At 43.0% G+C, this 25,666-nt stretch overlaps 1 protein-coding gene across 2 annotated transcripts in view; it reads left to right on the top strand.

Moving 5' to 3' along the window:
* MYO16 (myosin XVI) overlaps positions 1-25,666 on the top strand; it is a 926,147-nt gene that overhangs the window by 860,755 nt on the left and 39,726 nt on the right. For both annotated transcript variants that reach the window (XM_075336677.1, XM_075336676.1), the window contains exon 33: positions 3,901-4,047. In XM_075336677.1, the coding sequence (XP_075192792.1) occupies positions 3,901-4,047 (147 nt within the window). The remainder of the gene's footprint in view (positions 1-3,900; positions 4,048-25,666) is intronic.

Here is a 25,666-nt window from a genome sequence, read left to right as displayed (position 1 = left end):
ATTTTGCTTTCACACTGCACAACATGCTGTCCTAGTCCAAACTGTACTCCCTCCTTATACTGTCTTCCTACACAATATGATGGTCCTCACAGCCGCCCATACAGTATGATATCCACAAATGCGCTCCATAAAGTACTATGGTCCTTCAGTCTTCGATAAAGTATAATGGCCATCACAACCCCTTATAAACAGTATAATGTCCCCCACACAAGATATCTACTACAGCTCCACATAATACAGTGTGATGTCTACCACAGACCCCTATACAGTATAATGTCCCTCACAGCACCCTATGCAGTATGGTCACAACAAACCTCAATATAAGGTTCCCAATAACCCCCAATACAGTATGGTCAATAAAGACCCTAGTATAATGTTCCTTACAGCCGCTATACAGTATGGTAACCACATTCTCCTATACAGTATGATGTCCTGACAGCTCCCTCAGTAGCATGATGTCTTTACAGCCCCAGCACAATTTCCCTCACAGCTCTTTTTACAGTATGATGCCCCTCACAACCTCCTATATAGTATGACATCCCCACAGCTCCCAGTATAATGTCTCCCACAGAACCCTATATAATATGATGTCCCCATAGTTCAGGTATAATGTTTCTCGCAGCCCAAATTCAGTGGCGAAATATTATAACAAAAATAGATAAGCTTATACTCACTTAGTCCTGCTTCCTGTCTGATGTAGCTGATGTCTCCTCTTCTATCTTGCATAGCAGTGGACGCTGTGCAGCAAATGCAGTGATGTCATCGCACCACCTGATGTCCTCTGTATGCATATTCTCTGACAGGGCACAGACTGTAAGTAAACATCACCTTACCTGGTTGCGAGTGGGGCAGAAAGCTTATTAGAGCTCCTCCGTGACTTTCCCACGTAGTGCTCACAATTGCATTTGCTTCTTTCAGATGGGAATTCAATTGATTGTCATGAGGGAGCGGCAGGTGACATTTTTCACTTGTCTGCTGTCGGTGGGCTGAATCTTACTCCAGTTTGGCAAACTTTCTGGTGTAGGGAATGCCACAGCTCAATATGAATTAGGTGAGCTGTGACATTTTGACCCCACTGCACTATAGTCCTGCCTTAGTTCTGTGAAAATACCAAACGTTGCAAAGTTGAGACTACATTTTTCAACTTTTCAAAAATTTTATAGCTGTTATGCTCTCTAGGCGAACAGAGATTTTAGTAAACCGACTGGGTCACAGAGAACCTAGAGGGGCTTAACTACGAACCTACACCTGGTTTTCTCCAGAGCCCCTGATGGTTAGGGTGTTACACTGAAGGTGTGAGTCCGGGTGCTACTCAGGAAGACTGATGCTTCGACGGCTGGCACCAGTGGTACGGGAGCGACAGTCTCTTGGATAGAGTACAGCAGCAGCCAGTATTGAGGTTTCATCCGAGATGCTTGGATAGACGGATGGATGGTTGCATAAGCAGCAACTGGTGACGATGCTTTGTGGAAGCAGGTATTGTGGTCAGTGGCCGGTGTGGCAGCTTGCAACAGGAGCCACAGGTTAGGGATAACGGCAGCAGCATACTGGAATACAAACAGATATCAGCAACAGAACTAGCGCAATGTAACAATAGCAGCAGCACAGTACTAGGGGACCTGAGAACTAGCAACCTATTAGACTCATTGCCCAGGCACTTCCCATTGGGCAGGAGGCACAGATGGGTGAGTCAACTGACGCACGTACAGGGTGAGAGGGGGCAGAATAGCATGGGGACATCAGTGTGGGCGTTACAATAGCAGAATTTTAGCAAAAAAATGTTTTTATGATTTAGGCCTATAGTATTCCAGAATATCATATTAGTTTATGCCCATCTCAAAAAATGAGCTTGGTAAATGTGGAGGGGCATGGTAGAAAGACCGTTTATCCAATAGTAATATTGGTGCTAAGGTTTCCATAAAAGAGAAGGATAAAATTTCTAAACATTAAAGTGAAAAACTACCAGGGTGCAACAAACATTGCTGCTGACGGCAGTGTAATCTATATGAAGGTATATACTTTTTTATGAGTCATATGGCAGTTGTAAAACTTAGTTTTTTTAGTTAATAATTTCCAAACTTCCGATTCAAAAGCTGTGTTATGTGTATAGCCAAGTTGTCCTTCCTTATATTACTCTTTGCTTTAAAAACAACCTGATTTAGCTATAGCATGTATTACAAATTCAACTTTAGTCACTGGACATTTAAAGGATTACTGCGCAAGGAAAATGCACAGTAAATGTAAAAATATTTAATACATTTCTCATTCTCCTCATCTTATGTGATCCTATTTTGTCCCATATTATTATAATTAAAACTAGGAAATGTATAAAGAATATTTCTCTGTTTCTCTCAAGCATTTAGTCATTGCCTTCTCCTCCCTATCCTCACTGTCTTTTGTCTAGCTTTAACCCCTTAAGGACCAGGCGATTTTTCATTTTTGCTCCTTTGTTTTTATCTCCCCTTACTCCAAGGCAAGACCAAGAGCCATAAATTGTTTATTTTTCCATAAGTACAGCTGTGTGAGAGCTTCTTTTTTTGCGGGACAAGTTGTACTTTTGAATGACAGCATTCATTTTTTCATATGATGTAATGGTAAGCAGGAAAAATTCCAAATATGCTGAAGTAAGAAAAAACATGAAATTCTACAATTGTTATTTGGGGGTTATTATTTATAGAATTCATTTTACCATAGCATTTACCTGGAATTATGATTCTCCAAGTCAGTATGATTATGTAGATTACGAACATGTATAATTATTGTTTTATTTAAGTGGTGAAAAAAACTCTGAAATTTTGGAAAAAAAAAAATCTTACTTCTATTGTGACATTCCAAGAGCTAAGAAAAAGACTGATTGCACATCCTACCTTACTAATGTGAACAGGTGCAAACTGAGCATGAAACATAGTAACAAAAAGGAGACAGTTGCACTCTGTAGTGCCAAGATATGTGTAACAATGAACACCTTGCCGTTGGCTGTTGGGCTCACATAAAACTAGCAATTTTTGTGTGCGAAGTATCTCAATTTTTTCATATTTTTCATAGCAGTAATGCATGTCTATATTGCCATATTTATTGTTACACATATCTTAGCACTACAGAGCCACATCAAAATCTGCCCCAACTCTGCATGGAAAAAAAACCTGCAGGGTTGGCACAGCACTTCAGAAAACTCATACACTTTGTTGACTATAGGAGAGGCATGCAGATTTAAAAAAAAAACAACAAAAACCCCCCACAGAAACTGCAGTGTGTGCTCATGGCTTTAGACCATATTGATAATATAAATATGTCCTGGATATTTTTGGGTAAACAGCTACAATGCCAAAACTTGTGTCATGCTCCAAATATTTCTGGACATATCTCTATACTGTATTTCAGTATTTGGTTTATTTTATTAAAAAAAAAGATGAAAAAATTCCTTTGAGTAACTTTTTATCTGCTTTAAGATTCTGTATTTATGTTTACTTGTTTATACAGTGCCATTAATTCACACAGCGCTATACAGAAATTATCTCTGTCCCCAGTGAGGCTCAAAATTTAATTCTTATGAGTATGTCTTTGTAGTGAAGAAATAAAGCTGAGTAGCTCGAAGAAAGCCACAAATACATGATGACAACATAAAAACTCCTTGTGGTTGTTGTTCTTCATGGGATAGGTATCCAGAACTCAAACACTGACAGGCTGTAATGTTAACCACTGAGCCACCGTACTGCCGTGATTATTATAAGTCTGTATTACAGTATATAGAATTTTGGCCAAAAATGACCACTTCAGAATTCAAACTTCTGTCATCACATGATTATTACTGGTAAACTTGTGACTATTAAATCATACAGTGAATTGCATGCAGCAGTACACAGCTTTATATCCATTTACCATTTTCCTTTTACTTGAAAGGTGTTGAGATAAATCTGAACACAACCAGTGTGGAAGATGCTAGACAGCCAGAAACTCAAGATACCAATGCAAATAATCCAGATAACCAGTCATCAAGCACTTTATCTACCTGTCTGCCATGTGACAATGGGAACTCTGTAACTGGTGGTGAGTTTAATTTTAAAGTATTCAAATATACTGTATGCCTTTATGTATTTTTTATGGACTGACTCTGAGCATTGAACATCATTTATCATAAAGAATCTCTATGTACATTAGCATTTTATGTATAAATTAATCAAATGTATAGATTTTATTACTGTAATCTACAGTTATCATTTAATGGTATCTCCATCTGCCCCAGAAGAGAGAGTTCTCGCAGTGGCGGCTAATACCTGGCTGCACACCACAGGTGGCGTAGTCACGAACCTAATATCATCCTCTACACCTTTATTTAATGACACTGCCGGGGTCACGGAACCGGGCCTCCCAACCACAATGTCCTGTCACAACCACCTAAACCACGGCCCGGTAACGAGTCACCCCACGGCCCCGGCGCGGGCATGTCATAAACCTGTATGTCTATATATTTATGTTTTCAATGAGAGTCTATGTTAGACATGTGCAATATACCATACAAAGCATATATCTTGACTCTGGAGATAACATATAAACATTGGAAATATTTCCTGTAAGACACTGGAACTACACAATGACAAAAATATTTAAAGAACACTTATCACTTCTGAGAAAACCAAAGAAAGAATCAGTAGGTGGAATTTTAAGACCATCAATCTCCATAATACTTTGAAATCCTTCCTATTTTGCCTCTTAATTTCCTGAGACAGAAGCACAGATCCCAGGTGATACATGCTGCACACAGTCGCAAGATTAGGAGCAGGAAGTTTCATAAAGCTGTCACTGTATTAAGTCAATGGAGACCCAAATTTCAGCTGATTCCAGTCTATTCCCAATATAGGGTCAGAGCTTCGAATATTAAATCATTTATTTAATTTTCCCAATTAGAATATTTAAGAAATAATAATTGTAGGCTCCTTTTGCTTCATGAACTTTCCCAGGATATGATAAATCCTCTTTAAGATCTAAATTAACTTATCCACTCTAGGACAGAGTACACAAAAGCATTGTGGGCTTATTGTTTTCTTAAAATTTGTCAAGGGAACACTTTCATAGCAATTAAATGAAATTACTTAGGGACATTCCAGTAAAATTTCCATTACTAGCTATATTTTTACAGAACAAATACAGTAGGTAACATAAGTATTGTACACGTCACCAATCTTCTAAGTACATTTTTTTCCAAAAGTACTTTCCCATGATCAATTTTACTTTCATTCTTGATGCAGTGTGATTTAGCTGCATCCAAAATGCTGCATTTTACAATACAGGCAAAATGAATTGGATTAATAGAAATCTCATGTCCATTGTGCTTTTTTTTTATGGGGCATTAACTAGACTGCGGTGCGGTTTTCCAAGCTACAGAATGTCAGTTTCCCTTGTGGAAACACTCAGGTTTCTGTGCAGATTTTTCCCATAGACTTGCATTAGATGTGGGAAATCTGCAGGTAAAAGACACATGTATTTGTGGTGCATTTACGGGGTGAAAAAGCACCAAAAATGCATGCAATCTGCATCTAATGATGTAAATACCAGGAAGTTTCAAAAACAAAACAGGTTTATTTAAAGGATGTCACACCAAACAAAGGCAAAAACGTAGTGTCAAAAACATAAAAATGCAATGAAAAAATATGCAAGTAAGCTAAGGTGGCACAGAAATTCTGCAGTATGAAAAACTCAAATGATCGTGATCATGGCAGCATAACCTAAAGGTGCTATTTACATGAATTTGTCACCAGATTTTGGGAAAAAAACAACCAATTCCCACAGGCAAAGAAATCAAGCCATAGATGTCCATAAATTATGTGCAATAATAAGAAATGCACACGGAAAAAGTATTGAACACATGAAGAAAGACAGGTTCAAAAAGCCATGGAAAGTCATGACACCAGCTGAAATCTATTAGTAATCAGAAAACAATCCTGCCACATAAAAAAATAATGTCCGTTGGTTCTATGAAAAGGAGTCTCATCACCAAGTTGCCACACAAGAAACATCTCATGATGGGTAAAACCAGTGAACTGTCCTAAGACCCTGCCAACCTTATTGTTGAAAAACATTCTGATGGCATTGGTTACAAAATAATTTCTAAACTATTGAAGGTACCAGTGAGTAATGTTGGGGCCATAATCCGTAAGTGGAAAGAACATAATTTAACCGTAAACTTGTCACGCCCAGGTGCTCACTGCAAGATTTCAAAAAGAGGAGTGAAAAGAATTATGAGAAGAGTTGTCAAGTAGACAAGAACCAGCTGTGTAGAACTACAGAAAGACCTTGAATCTGCAGATACAATTGTTTCAAAGAAAACAATAAGTAATGCACTCAACGTCCATGGCAAATCTCACATTCACCATGCAAGACAACACTGCTAAACAAAAAGCATATTCAAATGATTTTGAAGTTAACGTAACAACATTTAGACAAGCCTGTGAAATACTGGGAGAATATAGTTTGGTCAGATGAGACCAAAATTGAACTCTTTGGATGCCATAATACACACCATGTTTGGAGGCCAAAAGGAACTGAATATTACACCAAAAACACCATACCAACAGTGAAATTTGGAGGTGGGAACATTATGGTGTTGGCCTGTTTTTCAGCATACGGCACTGGCAAACTTCAAATACTTGAAGGAAGGATGAATGGACAAATGTAACAAACCATTCTTGAAAAAGTGAAATGAAAAAAATTTCTGCCATCTACTAGGATGATGAAACGAGTGTGGACATTTCAGCAAGACAATTATCCCAAACCCACAGCCAAGGAAACTCTCAATTGGTCAATTGGTTCTAGAGAAAGAAAATAAAACTTTTAAAATGTTCCATCCAAACCCTGACATTAATCCAATCAATAGTTTATAGAAGGAACTAAACTTTAGAGTTCATAAAAGTAGCCCATGGAACCCTCAGGATTTGAAGAGTGTTTGTGTGGAAAAATGGGCCAAAATCACACTTAAGCCATGCATGTGACTAGATTCAACATATAGGAGTGATCTTAAAGATGACCAACAAAGGATTTTATGCAAAGTTTTAAATAAATTTCAGTAAGTGTGTCAATACTTTATGTGTCATTTCTTATTATTACACATCAGTAAATATATGGACATCTATGGTTTAATTTCAATGCTTGTGTGGATTGGATGGGTTGTTACCAATATCTCATGATAAATTTATGTTAATAGTACCTCTAGAAATATATTTACTTCAAAAATTTGTGACGTGTTCAACATTTATCTTTTCAACCACTGTATTTCTTCATATAACACAATGGATATTTAGATATTGTAGACAATTCTCTTCTATGCATATGCAGTTCTATGCGCTAAACGTATGTAGTTTGTATGCTATATTACAATTCTGTTAGAACTATATTGTAATAATATACAGTATACCAGTATAGGCTCCAAACATGATGTGAACAGATATGTGGTCAGCCAGGCCATGGTATTAGAAAAGTGAGCTACCTCAATGTTAATGAATCATTAATAATGCTGCATTTTGTGAAGTCAAGGCAGACAATTGTAGGCTACCTGAAACACTTAATATTTTGATCTGTTAATAAAAGTCACAGATGATGTTACATTTCCTTTAACAAAAGTTTCTATATGTACATAGTTGTGATAGTGAAAGCAAAGTGTTTACACAAGTGTGCGCAAGGGAAACTTTTCAGAATGTAATCAACAGTTTAATTTATCTTTCCAAACTGCATTGGCTCAGACTTAAAGTCACTTATCTGTGTTGACGCACATCAATGAACTTTTACACACATGGAAACTTTACTTATGTGATAAAACATCTTATCTAGGTGCCATTCATAGAAACAGGCAGATGAATCACTGATGCCATGGCCCTAGATCAAGGCTTTACATTGATAAAAATGTCTGTTCATTGAGTGTAAATGTTGTTTTTAATTCCTTGAACATTCTCATTGTCGGAGGCACATATTTTTATGCTCTGTATACCTGGTGCCTATGAGTGTGATGCAAGATTTCTATAATATGATATTAGCGTCATTCCATAAACTTTTATAAATGTCTACTCAAAAGGAGTTATTACGATATGTGCAGTATTTTTACAATCTAATCTGAGAGAAATATAATTTTTCTGAATGGATAAGGTCTAGTTCCTGCCTTAAACCGGTTGGACAGGCAAAATGAACATTTTCCTGATGCCTTGGTATGTTAAAAAAATTCCAAACAGAGCAAAACTTACCTCAAGGCACTAACCTGGATCTAGCGCAAGCAGCTTCATGGTCTGTGTTAACATCAAAAGGAAGACATTACCATTGAAGGCAACAACAGAACCACTGCAACCTGCACACTGCAATCAGGTGACTTCCGCAGCGGTTACGTCACCTGTGATGTCACTGATGACGCACAGTCACCTGACTATGCAACCAATCACAGGTCACAGCGGTTTTGAAAAATGATGACTTATTGCTGGTGTAAACGCAGACCACAGAGCAGCATGCGTTGGATACAGGTAAGTGGCAGGAGGTGGGTTTCACATTATTTTTCAACATATCAAGCATCCAGGAATGTTTTCACTTGTCTCCGATAACTCATCTAAGGATGCTGCATTTTTTTTTCATCTACTCCTTCTGAAAGGATAACTCTTTTATCATTGACATCGACTTGTAAGAAATTGATTTTTGTGCATTTCTGATATCTTGCAATTAACTATACTTACCGTATTTTTCGTTTTAAAAGGCGCACCTTATTATAAGATGCACCCCAAATTAGAGCTAAAAAAAGATAAAAAAAAAAAAAATGGAGTCCGTCTTAAAATCCAGTGCTGTCTTATCGGAGAGGGGCAGCAGTGTGGTGAAGCGGGGTCACAGGAGGCAGAGGTTGTGCTGGCAGCCGCGGTGGATTAGTAGTGTCAGCCGCAGCGGGTCCATGGTGGCAGTGGTGGTCAGTGGCGGCAGGCGTGGCGGCGTCCGTGGCGGCAGCAGCGGTCAGTGGTGGCAGGAGCCGCGGCGGGTCCGTGGTGGGAGCCACGCTGGGTCCATGGTGGGAGCCGCGGCGGGTCCGTGGCTGTGGGTGACAGGTGAAGCAGGCCGGTGAAGTAAGTGTCTCAGTGTGTCCGCGGTCCCGCTTCAAGTGATGGCGCCTGGAGCGGCGCATGTGCAGATGGAGTGCTCATCCAAGGGCTTCATTTGCGCACGTGCTGACTCCCGGAGTGGCGCGTGCGCAGATGGAGCTCCCATCCAAGAGCTCCATCTGCACACGCGCTGACTCCCGTCACCATCATTTGAAACTGGGACCGTGGACACACTGGGACACCTGCTGCACAGCTACCCGCCCGAAGCATACACGCACAGAGTGACAGCGAGCAGGCTGTCCGCCCTCCCACCCGCCTGCACGCATAGAGAGGCAGCCAGCACCGACGGGCACCCGGCTGCCTGCACTCACGCACAGAGAGGCAGCCGGCACCGACGGGCACCCAGCTGCCCGCACGCCCACACGTATAGAGAGGCAGCCGGCACCGACAGGCACCCGGCTGCCTGCACGCAGCCACAGGCACCCGGCCGCCAGAACGCACCCGGTCGCCGCACAAACAGCACCCCGGTAAGCTGTATTCGGATTTTAAGACGCACCCCTCATTTTCTACCCAAATTTTTGGGAGGAAAAGTGCGTCTTATAATCCGAAAAATATGGTATATAAATCGTATGTTGCATCTATTCTATAGGTAAATAGAATTATGTCAATCTCACATAATTAAAATATTCATCTTTATCTGGTTATTTTAAACCATCATGAGGGTTGAATTATCATCTCAACATGTTTCAGGAAAATATGCCCTTAGTCACTGAGATACAAAATCACTATAACACAAGGTTTAAAAGCACTAATTCAACAACCAATGATCGTATAAACATCTGTTAGCAATTAATACACATATGAAGATCATTTGTATAATCACAAGTTATTCCATGAGTTCCTACAAGCAAGTCAATACAACTATGCACCATTCCTATAATTCATTCCCTTATGGTATATTGTATCCAATTTTATAATCCAATATAGTTCTCTTAACGAAAGTTTTTTTCGTATATCTCCTTCTCTAATCAGAGCATTCATTTTCTCTATACCATAAAATGTGAAATTATGCAGCTCACTACGGTATTATGTTTCTCCACAAAGTGTTTGCATGCACCTGAATATCCAGAATTTTTATTTTTGGTATAAGTGATATGTTTCGCTATCCGTTTTTTTTATTTTCCTTATTGTAGAACCTATATATTTAATTTCACATTTTTTGCAGTATATACAATAAGTTCGTATTGCAGTTAATACATTTTTTTTTATAATCTTATTCATATCAAATTTTTGCGTTTGTAACGTGTACTGGCATACATTACATTTCGGGCATGAGCATTAGCCCTTACAACTTTAAACTCTGTGACAAAATCGCACTTAATGATTTCCCCTTCTTGGAACAGAAAAATATCAAAATATCAAAAAGAGAACTAAATATCCTCCACAATTTAGAATACAGTCATATGAAAAAGTTTGGGCACCCCTATTAATGTTAACCTTTTTTCTTTATAACAATTTGGGTTCTTGCAACAGCTATTTCAGTTTCATATATCTAATAACTGATGGGCTCAGTAACATTGCTGGATTGCAATGAGGTTTATTGTTCTAACAGAAAATGTGCAGTCCGCATTTAAACAAAATTTGACCGGTGCAAAAGTATGGACACCTCAACATAAAAGTGACATTAATATTTTGTAGATCCTCCTTTAAAACAGCCTCTAGCAGCTTCCTGTAGCTTTTAATGAGTTCCTGGATCCTGGATGAAGGTATATTTGACCATTCCTGCTTACAAAACAATTCCAGTTCAGTTAAGTTTTATGGTCGCCGAGCATAGACCGCCGCTTCACATCATCTCACAGATTTTCAATGATATTCAGGTCTGGGGACTGGGATGGCCATTCGAGAACGTTGTAATTGTTCCTCTGCATGAATGCCTGAGTAGATTTGGAGCGGTGTTTTGGATCATTGTCTTGCTGAAATATCCATCCCCTGCGTAACTTCAACTTCGTCACTGATTCTTGCACATTATTGTCAAGAATCTGCTGATACTGAGTTGAATCCATGCGACCCTCAACTTTAACAAGATTCCCGGTGCTGGCATTGGCCACACAGCCCCAAAGCATGATGGAAACTCCACCAAATTTTACTGTGGGTAGCAAGTGCTTTTCTTGGAATGCCGTGTTTTTTTGCCTCCATGCATAACGCCTTTTTGTATGACCAAACAACTCAATCTTTGTTTCATCAGTCCACAGGACCTTCTTCCAAAATGTAACTGGCTTGTCCAAATGTGCTTTTGCATACCTCAGGCGACTCTGTTTGTGGCGTGCTTGCAGAAATGGCTTCTTTTGCATCACTCTCCCATACAGTTTCTCCTTGTGTAACGTGAGCTGTTTTGTTGACCGATGCACAGTGACACCATCTGCAGCAAGATGATGCTGCCGGTCTTTGGAGGTGGTCTGTGGATTGTCCTTGACTGTTCTCACCATTCTTCTTCTGTGCCTTTCTGATATTTTTCTTGGCCTGCCACTTCTGGGCTTAACAAGAACTGTACCTGTGTTCTTCCATTTCCTTACTATGTTCCTCACAGTGGAATCTGACAGTTTAAATCTCTGAGACACCTTTTTGTATCCTTCCCCTGAATAATCTTTGTTTTTACATCATTTGAGAGTTGTTTTGAGGAGCCCATGATGCCACTCTTCATAGGAGATTCAAATAGGAGAACAACTTGCAAGTGTCCACCTTAAATACCTTTTTGTCATGATTGGATACACCTGCCTATGAAGTTCAAAGCTCAATGAGGTTTCAAAACAAATTTAGTGCTTTAGTAAGTTAGTAAAAAGTAGTTAGGAGTGTTCAAAACAAGAAATTGATAAGGGTGCCCATACTTATGCACCTGTCAAATTTTGTTTAAATGCAGATTGCACATTTTCTGTTAGTACAATAAACCTCATTTCAATCTAGAAATATTACTAAGTCCATCAGTTATTAGATATATGAAACTGAAATAGCTGTTGCAAAAACCCAAATTGTTATAAAGAAAAAAGGTTAACATTAATAGGGGTGCCCAAACTTTTTCATATGACTGTACTCACAGCAGGAAAAAGCAGTGAGGAACTGTTCAGGCAAGAAAAACTAATGCACTAACAGGGTGCAACCAGACTCCCAATAGATGGAAGTATCACAGGTGCAAGAGGAGCAAATCACTGACATAACTCCAAAATATGGAGGGGGTGATTGCTGGATGGTAAAATTGCACACTATTGGCTTGCTTAGGGCTCCGTTCACACTTACAGGCACATAGTAACCCAGTCAGCAGCCTCTTACATGGCCATACTATTCGACCAGGTGGGCTGCCCGTTACTAGCGTGCACCATATAGGGATTGAGTCTCCAATATGCAAGTCCAAACATTAAGAGGCCTGGCTGCACCCTGTATAAAATGTCATGTGCAGAAAATAAATACACAATATATGAGGTATTAGTCGATATTATGGCCAAAATAACGGTAGCCTACAAACCACGTCACAGTTCCTAATACTTGTAGGTCCCTACACTAATCTATGTAATTAGAAAAATAGCAAAATATCAAGAGAGGACTAAATATCCTCCACACCCCACCCCGGCGTTCTAGGAATCAGAGGCTGTAAATGAAAATTGACCCATTTACTTATATTTTCATTCAGCGACGAAATACTGGATATAATGGGACGCAATGGAATGGGGAGCTCATTTTTATGGGTTTTGGGTAAACCATGAAAAATTGGAGTAATGGGATTATCTGGGATGATATTGTCCCTCAATTTTTTAGAAAAAACTCTCATTTTTCCCCATCTTCCAGAAATTGATTCAGGATTCTAGTGCAGGATTCTGTGGGATAATGATAAATCGATAATTTTATTTAAACAGAGCAAAACGTTTTGTGTTACATGAACTGTATGCTGTTTATATAAAATTATCAATTTATCATTATTGGAGTACCTGGCTTGCTACTATACTACGGATTTGGACCCTTACAGAGCACCATCCATCAGAAGTATTGTATTTTTTCTATTCCATGCACTATTAAGTGCATAAAGCCTTAAAGGGTTTTATAGACACAAAAAAATCCAAGTATCATATAGTGAAGCCTACATAAAATGAAAAATTACCGCACTGGCTGCTTTGACTATGAATGAATAAATCAAAAATAAATCTATAGGTCCCTACTAAAGATGAGTATGGCACACAGATGATGTAATGCGGGCTTTACACGAGTCGACCGATCGTACGATTACACGATCGATCGTACCCGCCCCCGTCGTTTGTGCATCACGGGCAAATCGCTGCCCGTGTCGCACAAAGTCGTGAAACCCCCGTCACACGTACTTACCTGCTGAGCGACCTCGCTGTGGGCAGTGAACATCCTCTTCCTGAAGGGAGAGGGACGTTCGGCGTCACAGCGACGTCAAACAGCCGCCGGCCAATAGAAGCGGAGGGGCGGAGATGAGCAGGACGTAAACATCCCGCCCACCTCTTTCCTTCCGCATGGCTGGCAGGTGCTGCGGGACGCAGGTAAGCTGTGTTCATCGTCTCCGGGGTGTCACACGGAGCAATGTGTGTTACCTCGGGTACGATGAACAACCGGCGCCATTTTAATTAAACAATTTTTTAAAAATGAGCGACGAGTACACGACTCATGATTTGTGAGCGATACTGCGTCGCTCGGAGGTGTCACACGAGACGATGTCGTGAACGATGCCGGATGTGCGTCACGAAAACCGTGACCCCGATGATGCATCGCACGATAGCTCGTCTCGTGTAAAGCCCGCATTACTCTTGTCCTGGAAGATCAAAAGATGTGACGGGAACAGTGTGCACCATGTATGTATATGTCTTTATGTTGGCCACATAGCTATTTGTACATTATTTTAATGCTAAAGATATGTGGGTCCTTTTCTTGTAATATACATTGGAAGGTGTGGCCCCTCCAGGGCTCAGCTCCCGTATTTGCACATCCTTTCCAGACAAGGCTTGAATTGCTAGCTACACCTGGTTTTCTTTCACTACCCCATTCAGGACTTGTGAATAGGGACTATCCATATTTAGGTACATGTTGATGTTATTGGATGCCTTTTGTACTCTTTGGTCAATAAAATGGTAAGTATGCTAAGTGCTTTATGTTATTATCGTTCACAGCAATGGTGGAGTTTATCGATTTGTTATTTGCACTGTGCTGATGCATAGTGTGTACATATAAATATATATATATATATATATATATATATATATATGTTAAAAATATGTCCTTTAAAAAAAAATAGTATATAGTCTTGACTGTATACAAAAGCATGTGCTGCAGAACATTTAACAGCAACAGGACTTCACAAATAGCAAATAAGGTATGTTTCAAAGTATTTGTTTTTTAATAGATATTAAGGAAATCTAGAGTTGGGCAGATTTTTTCAACTGGAATTGAATTCTACTTGAACTTTACAATAGTCCGTAGTCCCCAGAATGTGGATCTTTTGTAATTCTGTGCAAATTCAGCAAAATGGCATCTGCCATGGAATGAAACCCTAGGCCTCCTTTACGCTGTGACCTTACAACACACACCCTAGTCCAGGACTTCCACCTGCAACTAGGCCAGGGATGTTCCTACTTATGATCGTCCCTGGCCTAATCGTGGCCAAAAGTCCCAGCTAGCATGAAGATGTCCATTGTTTCAGAGGCCATAAAAATAAACTCCGTGGACCGTAAAGGGAACAGTTAGCAGCGGAATTGAGAAGTTAAGTATTAGCTGGTTTTTTTCTACATCTTACATTTAATATGCTCCAGAATCTCTCCAGACCAGCGAGGCATAAGAGGAATTCAATTCAGGGGGAATACATTCATTGCAAATCAAAATTTTCTGTAAAATCCCTGTGTTTTGGCAAATTCAAATCTCAACAGTTCCAGTCATCTCTATTGACATTTATAAGTAAAGTCATAGGTTTGAACACATTTTCAGATAAATAATATATATATTTAGATCTATTTAAAGAAAAAAAGTTGACATTCCTTTAAAGAGGACCTTTCACTTGATTTTTTAAAAAAAATTAAAACTGAGTACCTTCTGCAATTGCTTCTGTTTCACTGAAAAAGAGAAATTGAATAACTAGGTCCATATTCGCACATGTAGCATGGAGATTCCCCATTAGCAATAAAACAACCTACATAGAAACTCCATAATCATTATCCATGTAATCCTATTTAAATTAAATACCAAGCAATACTTTCTTTATAGAAATCTTAGAAAATTTATTTATATATAATTTTGTAAAAGGTTTTTCCAGAGACACAAAAAGAGTGCAACACAAAGTGCAAATGTGCTTAAAAACATATACATAGCCAGTCAGGGAAGTGTGTCAGTACAGAACAGGCTGAAATAGGTACATGGCACAGCCCACAGAGACAACACAACTGCAGTGTGTCAATATATCAGTCTCACATAGTACAGTTATCAGCACAGTGAATTGCAATAAGTAACAATCAATCAGAATGTCATATCATAAGAGTGCACTGAAAACTTGTAAAAAAACACATATACAATATCAGGATCAAAGTGTATACTGTCCTGTAGGCATGAATCAGCACTCAAATGATTGCAATGCAAGGCTGTCCTGTGTAGAGTTGAGCGCGGTTCGCGGTTCGAGGTTCTCCAGTTCGCGGCTCGAGTGATTTTGGGGGCTGTTCTAGAACGAACTAGAACTCAAGCTTTTTGCTAAAGCTCGATAGTTCTAGATACGTTCGAGAACGGTTCTAGCAGCAAAAAGACAAGCTAATTACTAGTTGGCTTTTCGCTGTAATAGTGTAAGTCACTCTGTGACTCACACTATTATGAAATTTCAGTGTATAGTGTGCGGGAACAGCGCATTCAGATCACTGCTGTTTGGATAATGGCGATTGCCATTTTTTTTTTTCCTTTGTCTTCCTTCCCTAAGCGCGTGCGTGTAGTGGGGCGGGCCAGCATGTCAGCCAATCCCAGACACACACACAGCTAAGTGGACTTTTAGCCAGAGAAACAACGGCATGTGTGATAGGATGTCCATGTCACATGTCCATGCATTATAAAAACGGACATTTTCCTCCAGCACGCCATTATCTGCCTTCTGCGTCATGGTGTCAGTCACCGCTGGCGTAGCTCCTGTCTCCGATACTGCTGTGTACGCTCTATACACAGCGCTATACAGAATAGGGATAGAAGTTTCTATTAGTCCTTTTAAGGGCTAATACCGGCAGGGTCAGAGCCATAGGTGACAGTCAGGTCCGTGAAAACAGATTTTAACAGCTGCACAAGATGACAGCGTCTGTGTAGCTAAGGTCAGGGATTTCCTCGCTGCATTTCCCCATTAGGAGGGATAGAAAGGGAGGCTTCCTTTCCTGTACGCAGACCCACAACCCTGCCACTGTACCCTCCTGCCCTTTGCACACTCAAACTCATTGTTACTAAGCCATTATACTAGCAAACACTGAGGAAACTTAGTGGCATCCTAAAAGTGGCTGTTGGACTTCTGTATTGTCCCACTAATGCAAAGATATTTGTAGCACGTCTGCCTGCATTGCACACTCAAACTCATTTGTTACTAAGCCATTATACTAGCAAACACTGAGGAAACTTAGTGGCATCCTAAACGTGGCTGTTGGACTTCTGTATTGTCCCACTAGTGCAAAGATATTTGCAGCATGTCTGCCTGCATTGCACACTCAAACTCATTGTTACTAAGCCATTATACTAGCAAACTATGCTGCCAGTTTAAGGGCCGTAGTTGCATTGTCAGGGATAATTATTGTTGTTTATTCTGCTGTTAATAAAGCTAGACCACCGCTGAAATCTACACCACCTCTCAATTTTTACTACCACATTTTAAGTGCACAATCTTGTCGCAATCAAAATGAGTGGCAAAATGACAGATGCTGGTGGAAAGGGAAAGAGGCGTGTTGGAAAAGGAAAAAAAGGGTTTGTCCATGGGGAAGGTGGCAAAGCTCCATTAACATCTGCTTAAGATAAACCATCTTCCAGCAAAAATAAGATGTCTACTACTTACCGTGGACAATCGGATGTGCTCCCTTTTTTACGGACACGAACAACTGGAACAAAGGTAGATGATGGCCAAAAAAGGAAAATGCTTGAATGGATCTCAAGTGGTCCAACAAGTGCCCTCTCCGCCACCTCAACTACCGAATCCAAAAAACACCAGTCCTCTGAGTTGTCAGCCCAATCACACTTGCATTCTCCCAGCTCTGAAGTCTCCATCCGCCCTGCACAGTATGGTGGAACTGAGATGGCTGAGTATGCAGAGCTGTTCAGTCACACTATAGCCTGGGAATCAGAAGTCTGCTCCCAAGCTACAGTGAGTACAGACCAGGAAATGGTCTGCAGTGATGCCCAGAACCTTTGTGACTCTGATTCAAGCCAAGTTTCTGAGCATAATGTTGACCCTTTTTCACAAACTGTAACACCTGTTGTTATAGACAATGAGGAACATACTGATGACGATGAGACGCAGATACCAGATTGGGATGATAACTTAAATATTCGGTCAGGGCAAGAAGAGGCTCAGTCTGAGGGTGAGGGGAGTGCAAACACAACAATTGATGAGGAAGTTCTAGATCCCACCTACTGTCAACCCACGGTCAGGCACTCGAGGAGGTCAACAAAGGCGGTGGAGGAGGATGCAACCGACGACGAAGTTACCTTGCGCCTTCCTGGACAGAGTCGGAGCACTGGTAGCATGTCTACAACTGCATCCTCAGCCACCACTCTGCCTCTGAGCACTAGTCGGGGGGGCTCAGCAGGTCACATGCCCTCTAAGCCTTGCCTAGATTGGTCCTTTTTTGACATAGCAAAAGATTGCCCAAATTATGTGATCTGTAAAATTTGTCGTGATTCTGTTAGTAGAGGGCAAAACCTCAGCAGTTTGACAACTTCTTCCATGAATCGTCACATGAATAAATATCATATGTCCCAGTGGGAGGCTCACCGTGCTGCAATGCGGCCTAGCGGAGCGAAGCATCCACCGCCTGCCCCTTCCAGTGCATCCGCGCGCTCTTCATCTTCTAGGACTGTGGGGACAGCTGTCACACCTGGTTTTCCACGCACAACTTCCACCACTGTAACCGCAACAGGCAGTTTGCTTGGTAGGTCGTCAGTTGGTTTGGAAGGGGAAACAAATACGTGTGTACAGCTCTCTCAGACATCGATAGCACCAACGTTGGATGAAGGCAACATCATGTCTCCGCCTGCACTTTCCTCACAAACCTGCATTTTTCCAGGGACACCCTACTCAACACCGTCTACACACAGCAGCCAGATCTCTGTCAATCAGATGTGGACAAATAAAAGGCCATTTCCTGTGACCCATGACAAAGCTAAGAGGTTGACTTTATCCCTCTGTAAGCTCTTGGCTACCGAAATGCTGCCTTTCCGCCTGGTGGACACACAGGATTTTAGAGACCTTATGTCTGTCGCTGTGCCCCAGTACCAGATGCCCAGTCACCACTACTTCTCTAAGAAAGGTGTGCCCGCGCTACACCAGCATGTCACACACAACATCACCGCTTCCTTGAGAAACTCTGTGTGTGAACGGGTGCATTTCACCACCGATACTTGGACCAGTAAACATGGACAGGGACGTTACATGTCGCTGACTGGGCACTGGGTAACTATGGTGATAGATGGTGAAGGGTCTGCTGCACAAGTCTTGCCGTCCCCACGACTTGTGTGTCAATCCTCTGTCTGTCCAAGTTCCTCCACTGCTTCTGCCTCCTCCACCTCATCTGGGTCCTCCACCTCCGCCCCAAGCCTGCCTGGTCAGGCCACCAGCGTTCTCACTGCGCAGAAGGAATCACGCACCCCTCATTACTATGCTGGTAGCAGAGCGCAACGGCATCAGGCGGTCTTTAGCTTGACATGTCTTGGAAATAGGAGTCACACAGCGGCTGAGTTGTGGGCAGCTCTGGAGACTGAGTTTAATAAATGGTTGTCTCCACTCAACCTGCAGCCTGGTAAGGCCGTGTGCGACAATGCTGCAAACCTGGGTGCAGCCCTTCGCCTGGGCAAGGTGACACACGTGCCTTGTATGGCTCACGTGTTGAACCTTGTTGTCCAGCAATTTTTAACACACTATCCCGGCCTAGATGGCCTTCTGACCAGGGCACGAAAACTGTCTGCTCACTTCCGCTGTTCAACCGCCGCAGCTGAGCGACTTGCATCGCTCCAGAAGTCTTTCGGCCTGCTGGTTTATCGCCTGAAATGCGATGTGGCGACACGCTGGAATTCGACTCTCCACATGTTACAGCGACTGTGGCAGCACCGCCGAGCCCTGGTGCAATACGTCATGATGTATAGCCTGGGCCAACGAGATGCAGAGGTGGGGCAGATCACCCTGATGGAGTGGTCTCAGATCAAGGACCTATGCACCCTTCTGCACAGTTTCGACATGACGACGAATATGTTTAGTACTGACAATGCCATTATCAGCATGACAATTCCAGTCATTTACATGCTGGAGCACACGCTAAACACTATTCGGAGTCAGGGGGTGGGTCAACAGGAAGGGGAGGAACTACAGGAGGATTCATATGCGCAAGACACAACAACATCACCAAGGTCCAGACGTTCATCATCACCAACGCGGCAGGCATGGGACCATGGGGGACAGGGATCAACAAGGGCGCATGGTAGCAGGCGAAATGTTGAGGAAGGTGCAGGAGAACATGAAGAAATGGAGGACAAACTGTCCATGGACATGGAAGACTCAGCGGATGAGGGAGACCTTGGTCAAATTTCAGTTGAAAGAGGTTGGGGGAGATGTCAGAGGAAGAAAGAACGGTTAGCACCTCTATGCCACAAACACAGCGTGGACTTGGTCCGCATGGCTACGCAAGACACATGAGTGCCTTCTTGCTGCACTACCTCCAACATGACCCTCATATTTTCAAAATTAGAAGTGATGATGACTACTGGCTTGCCACACTATTAGATCCCCGGTACAAGTCCAAATTTTGTGACATAATTCCAGCCATAGAAAGGGACGCACGTATGAAGGAGTATCAGCAGAAGCTGTTATTCGATCTTAGCTCGGCTTTTCCACCAAACAACCGTGCAGGTGCAGGGAGTGAATCTCCCAGTTGTAACTTGACAAACATGGGACGGTCTCGTCATCTTTAACAGTCTACCCGTACCAGTAGCACCGTATCTGGTGCTGGTAACAGCAATTTTATTGAATCTTTTCATAATTTTTTTAGACCCTCCTTTGCAAGGCCACCAGAGACAACAAGTCTGACGTATAGTCAACGGCTGGAGAGGATGATACAGGAGTATCTCCAAATAAACATCAATGCCATGACTTTGCAAATGGAGCCTTGCTCATTTTGGGCTTCAAATCTTGAAAAATGACCAGAGCTTTCAACTTACGCCTTGGAGATTTTGTCGTGTCCAGCTGACAGCGTTGTCTTTGAACGTGTCTTCAGTGCTGCTGGGTGTGTGCTGACAGATAAGCGCACGCGTCTGTCCAGTGACAATGTGGACAGACTAACGTTCATCAAAATGAACAAGTCATGGATCCACAAGGAATTTACTACCCCTGTGTCATCCTGGGGAGAGTAAATGCTTGTGGATTTGGAATATGCTTGATGCAAATCAAAACATCCTGTTTGCAACTAGGGCACAAGTGCTGCCACTGATGGGGTGTGTGTGGCCCAATTTTTGGAAAAAAGGGAGACTCCGCTTGGAGTAACCCTTGCTTGCTGTGTTTTTTAAAAGGAGCCAAGATGAACAAGTCATGGTTCAGCAAAGACTTTGCTACCTACCCCAGGGTCATCCTGGGAACGGTTAAGTATGGCGTATTTTTGAATGTGCTTGATGCAAATCTAGCTGTGAAGTGTACAACTGGGGCACAAGTGCTGCCACTGAAGGGGTGGGTGTGTGTGCGGCCCAATTTTTGGAAAAAAGGGAGACTCCGCTTGGAGTAACCCTTGCTTGCTGTGTTTTTTAAAAGGAGCCAAGATGAACAAGTCATGGTTCAGCAAAGACTTTGCTACCTACCCCGGGGTCATCCTGGGGATGGTTAAGTATGGCCTATTTTTGAATGTGCTTGATGCAAATCTAGCTGTGAAGTGTACAACTGGGACACAAGTGCTGCCACTGAAGGGGTGGGTGTGTGTGCGGCCCAATTTTTGGAAAAAAGGGAGACTCCGCTTGGAGTAACCCTTGCTTGCTGTGTTTTTTAAAAGGAGCCAAGATGAACAAGTCATGGTTCAGCAAAGACTTTGCTACCTACCCCGGGGTCATCCTGGGAACGGTTAAGTATGGCGTATTTTTAAATGTGCTTGATGCAAATCCAGCTGTGAAGTGTACAACTGGGGCACAAGTGCTGACACAGAAGGGGTGAGTGTCTGTGTGGCCCAATTTTTGGAAAAAAGGGAGACTCCGCTTGGAGTAACCCTTGCTTACATTGTTTTTAAAAATGATCCAAGATGCACAGAGCTGGGATCAGGAAAGACTTTGCTACCTACCCCGGTGTCATCCTGGGGACGGTTAAGTATGGCGTATTTTTGAATGTGCTTGATGAAAATCTAGCTGTGAAGTGTACAACTGGGGCACAAGTGCTGCCACTGAAGGGGTGTGTGTGTGGCCCAATTTTTGGAAAAAAGGGAGAACTCCGCTTGGAGTCACCTTGTGGTGTTTTACATGATTTTAGAAGGACGTGCCATGCCTATATCTGTGTCTCCTCCTCTTTTTCCTTGTCCTGCTCTTTTATTTTCGCATGAGTATATGTCCTTGTCACTTTCCCATGTGTTTGTGTTGTGTTGCGAGTTGTTTGTCACCTTTTGGACACCTTTGAGGGTGTTTTCTAGGTGTTTTTATGTGTTTGTGATTGCCTGCCATTGTTTCCTATGCGGTTCGAGTTCGGTTCGTCGAACGTTCGCCGAACTGAACTCGAGACCTCCGTTCGACGAACCGAACTCGAGCCGAACCACGGCCGGTTCGCTCATCTCTAGTCCTGTGAGCATGAACCAATGCTCAGATATATGCAATGCAAGAGGAAAAATAACCTCTCAGCAAGGAGGATGAAATAAGTCCAAAGTATATATGAAGGTACTATGACCCACCAGGAACACTCCCGTGTTCAAGCCTGACACACCACCCTGCACCTCAACGCGTTTCGCTTATTGCTTCATCGGGAGGTGCAGAGGTGACATCCAGGGCTGCTTATATCCAAAATGAACATTTCTTACCATCCTATTGTGGCGCGCCCCGGAGATCCGGTGCCCATCCTCCACTGTGTCCGGCGTTCAGGAAGCGGGAGTGCGCATGCGCACAACCCGACAACCATTAGATCACCAGACACAGAGGGGAGGAGTGATCAGAGCCCCGTGCGCGCACAGGATGGAGTCCATAGCCACCATATTTGATGAGGGCATGCAACAGGGCAAATTAGAACCGAGCATAATAAATAGTGATGAGCGAGTACTAAAAAGCTCGGGTGCTCGAAGCTCGGGCCGAGCCTCCCAAGATACTCGTGTACTCGGGCCGAGCAACGAGCCCAATGTTATCCTATGGGAGACCCGAGTATTTTTGTGAAATGACCCCCCGGCAGCATGTAGAAACCCTAAAAATGTCACAAAAGTCTCAGAAGAGTGCTCAAATGACATGGCAACAGCATGGGGAAGACCCCTTGAAGCATTTATCACTCAAAAGTCACAGCTGTGAACAATTTTGTCCGCGTTTCACGCCATTTTTACGGACTCACCAGAAAACCTTCGAAAATGACCCCAAAATGATTTTTCATGGCAGAAATCTTAAGGGCACATACCCAATAGTGAGATAGAGCTGGTGTATGTTACTTTTTGAGATTAATACATGAAAGATTTTACGTGAAAACATTGTGTGGCACTCCGATGTCCCTGAGAAGAGACGTACATGAAGGCCTCTTGAGTCTAATGTGCCCATTTTGAGGAAGTGACTGAGTCTTTGTAGTATTTTCCTTTGCCAGGGCAGTCCAAAATTGTGAGGTTCACCAATGCCCCTGCATACAGACGTGCATGAGGGCCTGTAAACCTGAAGTGCCCATTGTAAGGAAGTGGGTGTATTATAGTATAGCCCTTAGGCAGGGCAGCCAAAAATTGGGAGGCTCCACGTTGTCCCTGGGTAGAGACGTGCATGAGGGCCTCAAAACATTAAGTGTCCATTGTCAGGAAGTGGGTGTATTATAGTATAGCCCTTAGGCAGGGCAGCCAAAAATTGGGAGGCTCCACGTTGTCCCTGGATAGAGACGTGCATGATGGCCTCAAAACATTAAGTGTCCATTGTCAGGAAGTGGGTGTATTATAGTATAGCCCTTAGGCAGGGCAGCCAAAAATTGGGAGGCTTCATGTTGTCCCTGGGTAGAGACGTGCATGAGGGCCTCAAAACATTAAGTGTCCATTGTCAGGAAGTGGGTGTATTATAGTATAGCCCTTAGGCAGGGCAGCCAAAAATTGGGAGGCTCCACGTTGTCCCTGGATAGAGACGTGCATGATGGCCTCAAAACATTAAGTGTCCATTGTCAGGAAGTGGGTGTATTATAGTATAGCCCTTAGGCAGGGCAGCCAAAAATTGGGAGGCTCCACGTTGTCCCTGGGTAGAGACGTGCATGAGGGCCTCAAAACATTAAGTGTCCATTGTCAGGAAGTGGGTGTATTATAGTATAGCCCTTAGGCAGGGCAGCCAAAAATTGGGAGGCTCCACGTTGTCCCTGGATAGAGACGTGCATGATGGCCTCAAAACATTAAGTGTCCATTGTCAGGAAGTGGGTGTATTATAGTATAGCCCTTAGGCAGGGCAGCCAAAAATTGGGAGGCTCCACGTTGTCCCTGGATAGAGACGTGCATGATGGCCTCAAAACATTAAGTGTCCATTGTCAGGAAGTGGGTGTATTATAGTATTGCCCTTAGGCAGGGCAGCCAAAAATTGGGAGGCTCCACATTGTCCCTGGGTAGAGACGTGCATGAGGGCCTCAAAACATTGTTCCCATTGCAAAGGAGCGGGTCTCCTGTCGTTGTAATGTCCATTCTGCAAAGAATGGGCGAAAAAATTTACCACTGGGGGTATACCTGAAACAAAGGCCTAAGTATTGCAATTTGTAACGGTCATCATCATGGTGGCGCATGAGGAGAAGGAGGAGCAGTCCAGCGATTATCCAAAGTCCAGAAGTGTGTACCCATGGGTGACTGGAGGTACATGGCAAACTTTAAATTCCGCTCTCATTTGCTGGTGGTGTGGTGAAGTCTGGCCCAATCCAACCCTTGTTCATCTTGATCAGAGTCAGCCTGTCAGCATTTTCAGTTGACAGGCGGGTGCGTTTATCTGTAATGATTCCACCTGCGGCACTAAAAACACGCTCTGACAAAACGCTAGCAGCAGGGCAGGCCAGGACTTCCAAGGCGTAGAGAGCCAATTCATGCCACGTGTCCAGCTTGGATACCCAATAATTGTAAGGCACAGAGGAATGTCGGAGTACAGTTGTTCGATCTGCAAGGTACTCCTTCAGCATCTGGGCAAACTTAGGATTTCTTGTGGCACTACCCCGCACCTCAGGGGCTGTGGTACGTGAGGGGCTGAGAAAACTGTCCCACATCTTAAAGACTGTTCCCCTACCTCTGGCGGATTGGACTTGTGCCTCTCTCGGCTGTACGCCTCGGTTGTCCACTGATTCCTGACCTATGCCGCTAGCGTTTTGTGAGGGGAATGCTTTGCCTACTTCCGTGACTATGGCCTTCCGGAACTGCTGCATTTTGGTTGACCTCTCCTCCACGGGAATAAGAGACAAAAAGTTCTCCTTGCAGCGTGGGTCTAACAGTGTTACCAACCAGTAATGATTGTCGGCCAAGATGTTCTTAACGCGAGGGTCACGAGACAGGCAGCTTACCATAAAGTCAGCCATGTGCGCCAGACTCTTAACAGCCAGGACTTCAGTAGCCTGACCAACAAGATGACTGAACATGCTGTCCTCCTCCTCCTCCTCCTCCTCCTCCTCCTCATCTACCCTGTCCTCTGGCCAGCCACGCTGAACCGAGGATATGACTGGTGTGCATGTCATATCCTCAATTTGGCCGGAGAGTTGCTCCATGTCTTTATCCTCCTCCTCATCGTCATAGTCCTCCACTGCACGTTGTGATGAGACGAGGCTGGGCTGTGTGTTATCACCCACACCCACTACTGTTTCTTGCTGCAACTCATCGCGCTCCGCCTGCAATGCATCATGTTTGTTTTTCAGCAGAGACCGTTTTAGAAGGCAGAGTAGCGGTATGGTGACGCTAATAATGGCGTCATCACCACTCACCATCTTGGTGGAGTCCTCAAAGTTTTGGAGGATGGTACATAGGTCTGACATCCATCTCCACTCCTCAGGTGTTATGTGTGGAGTTTGACCCATTTCCCGACGGCTTAGGTGATGCAGGTACTCAACAACTGCCCTCTTCTGCTCACATATCCTGACCAACATGTGCAGAGTTGAATTCCAACGCGTGGGGACATCACACACCAGTCTGTGAGCCGGAAGATGCAAACGGCGCTGAAAGCCGGCAAGGCCGGCTGAAGCAGTAGGT

This window comes from Anomaloglossus baeobatrachus, chromosome 2 (genome assembly GCF_048569485.1).
Source record: "Anomaloglossus baeobatrachus isolate aAnoBae1 chromosome 2, aAnoBae1.hap1, whole genome shotgun sequence".
In the NCBI taxonomy this organism is placed as follows: domain Eukaryota; kingdom Metazoa; phylum Chordata; class Amphibia; order Anura; family Aromobatidae; genus Anomaloglossus; species Anomaloglossus baeobatrachus.
This window is presented reverse-complemented; position numbering and strand designations above follow the sequence as displayed.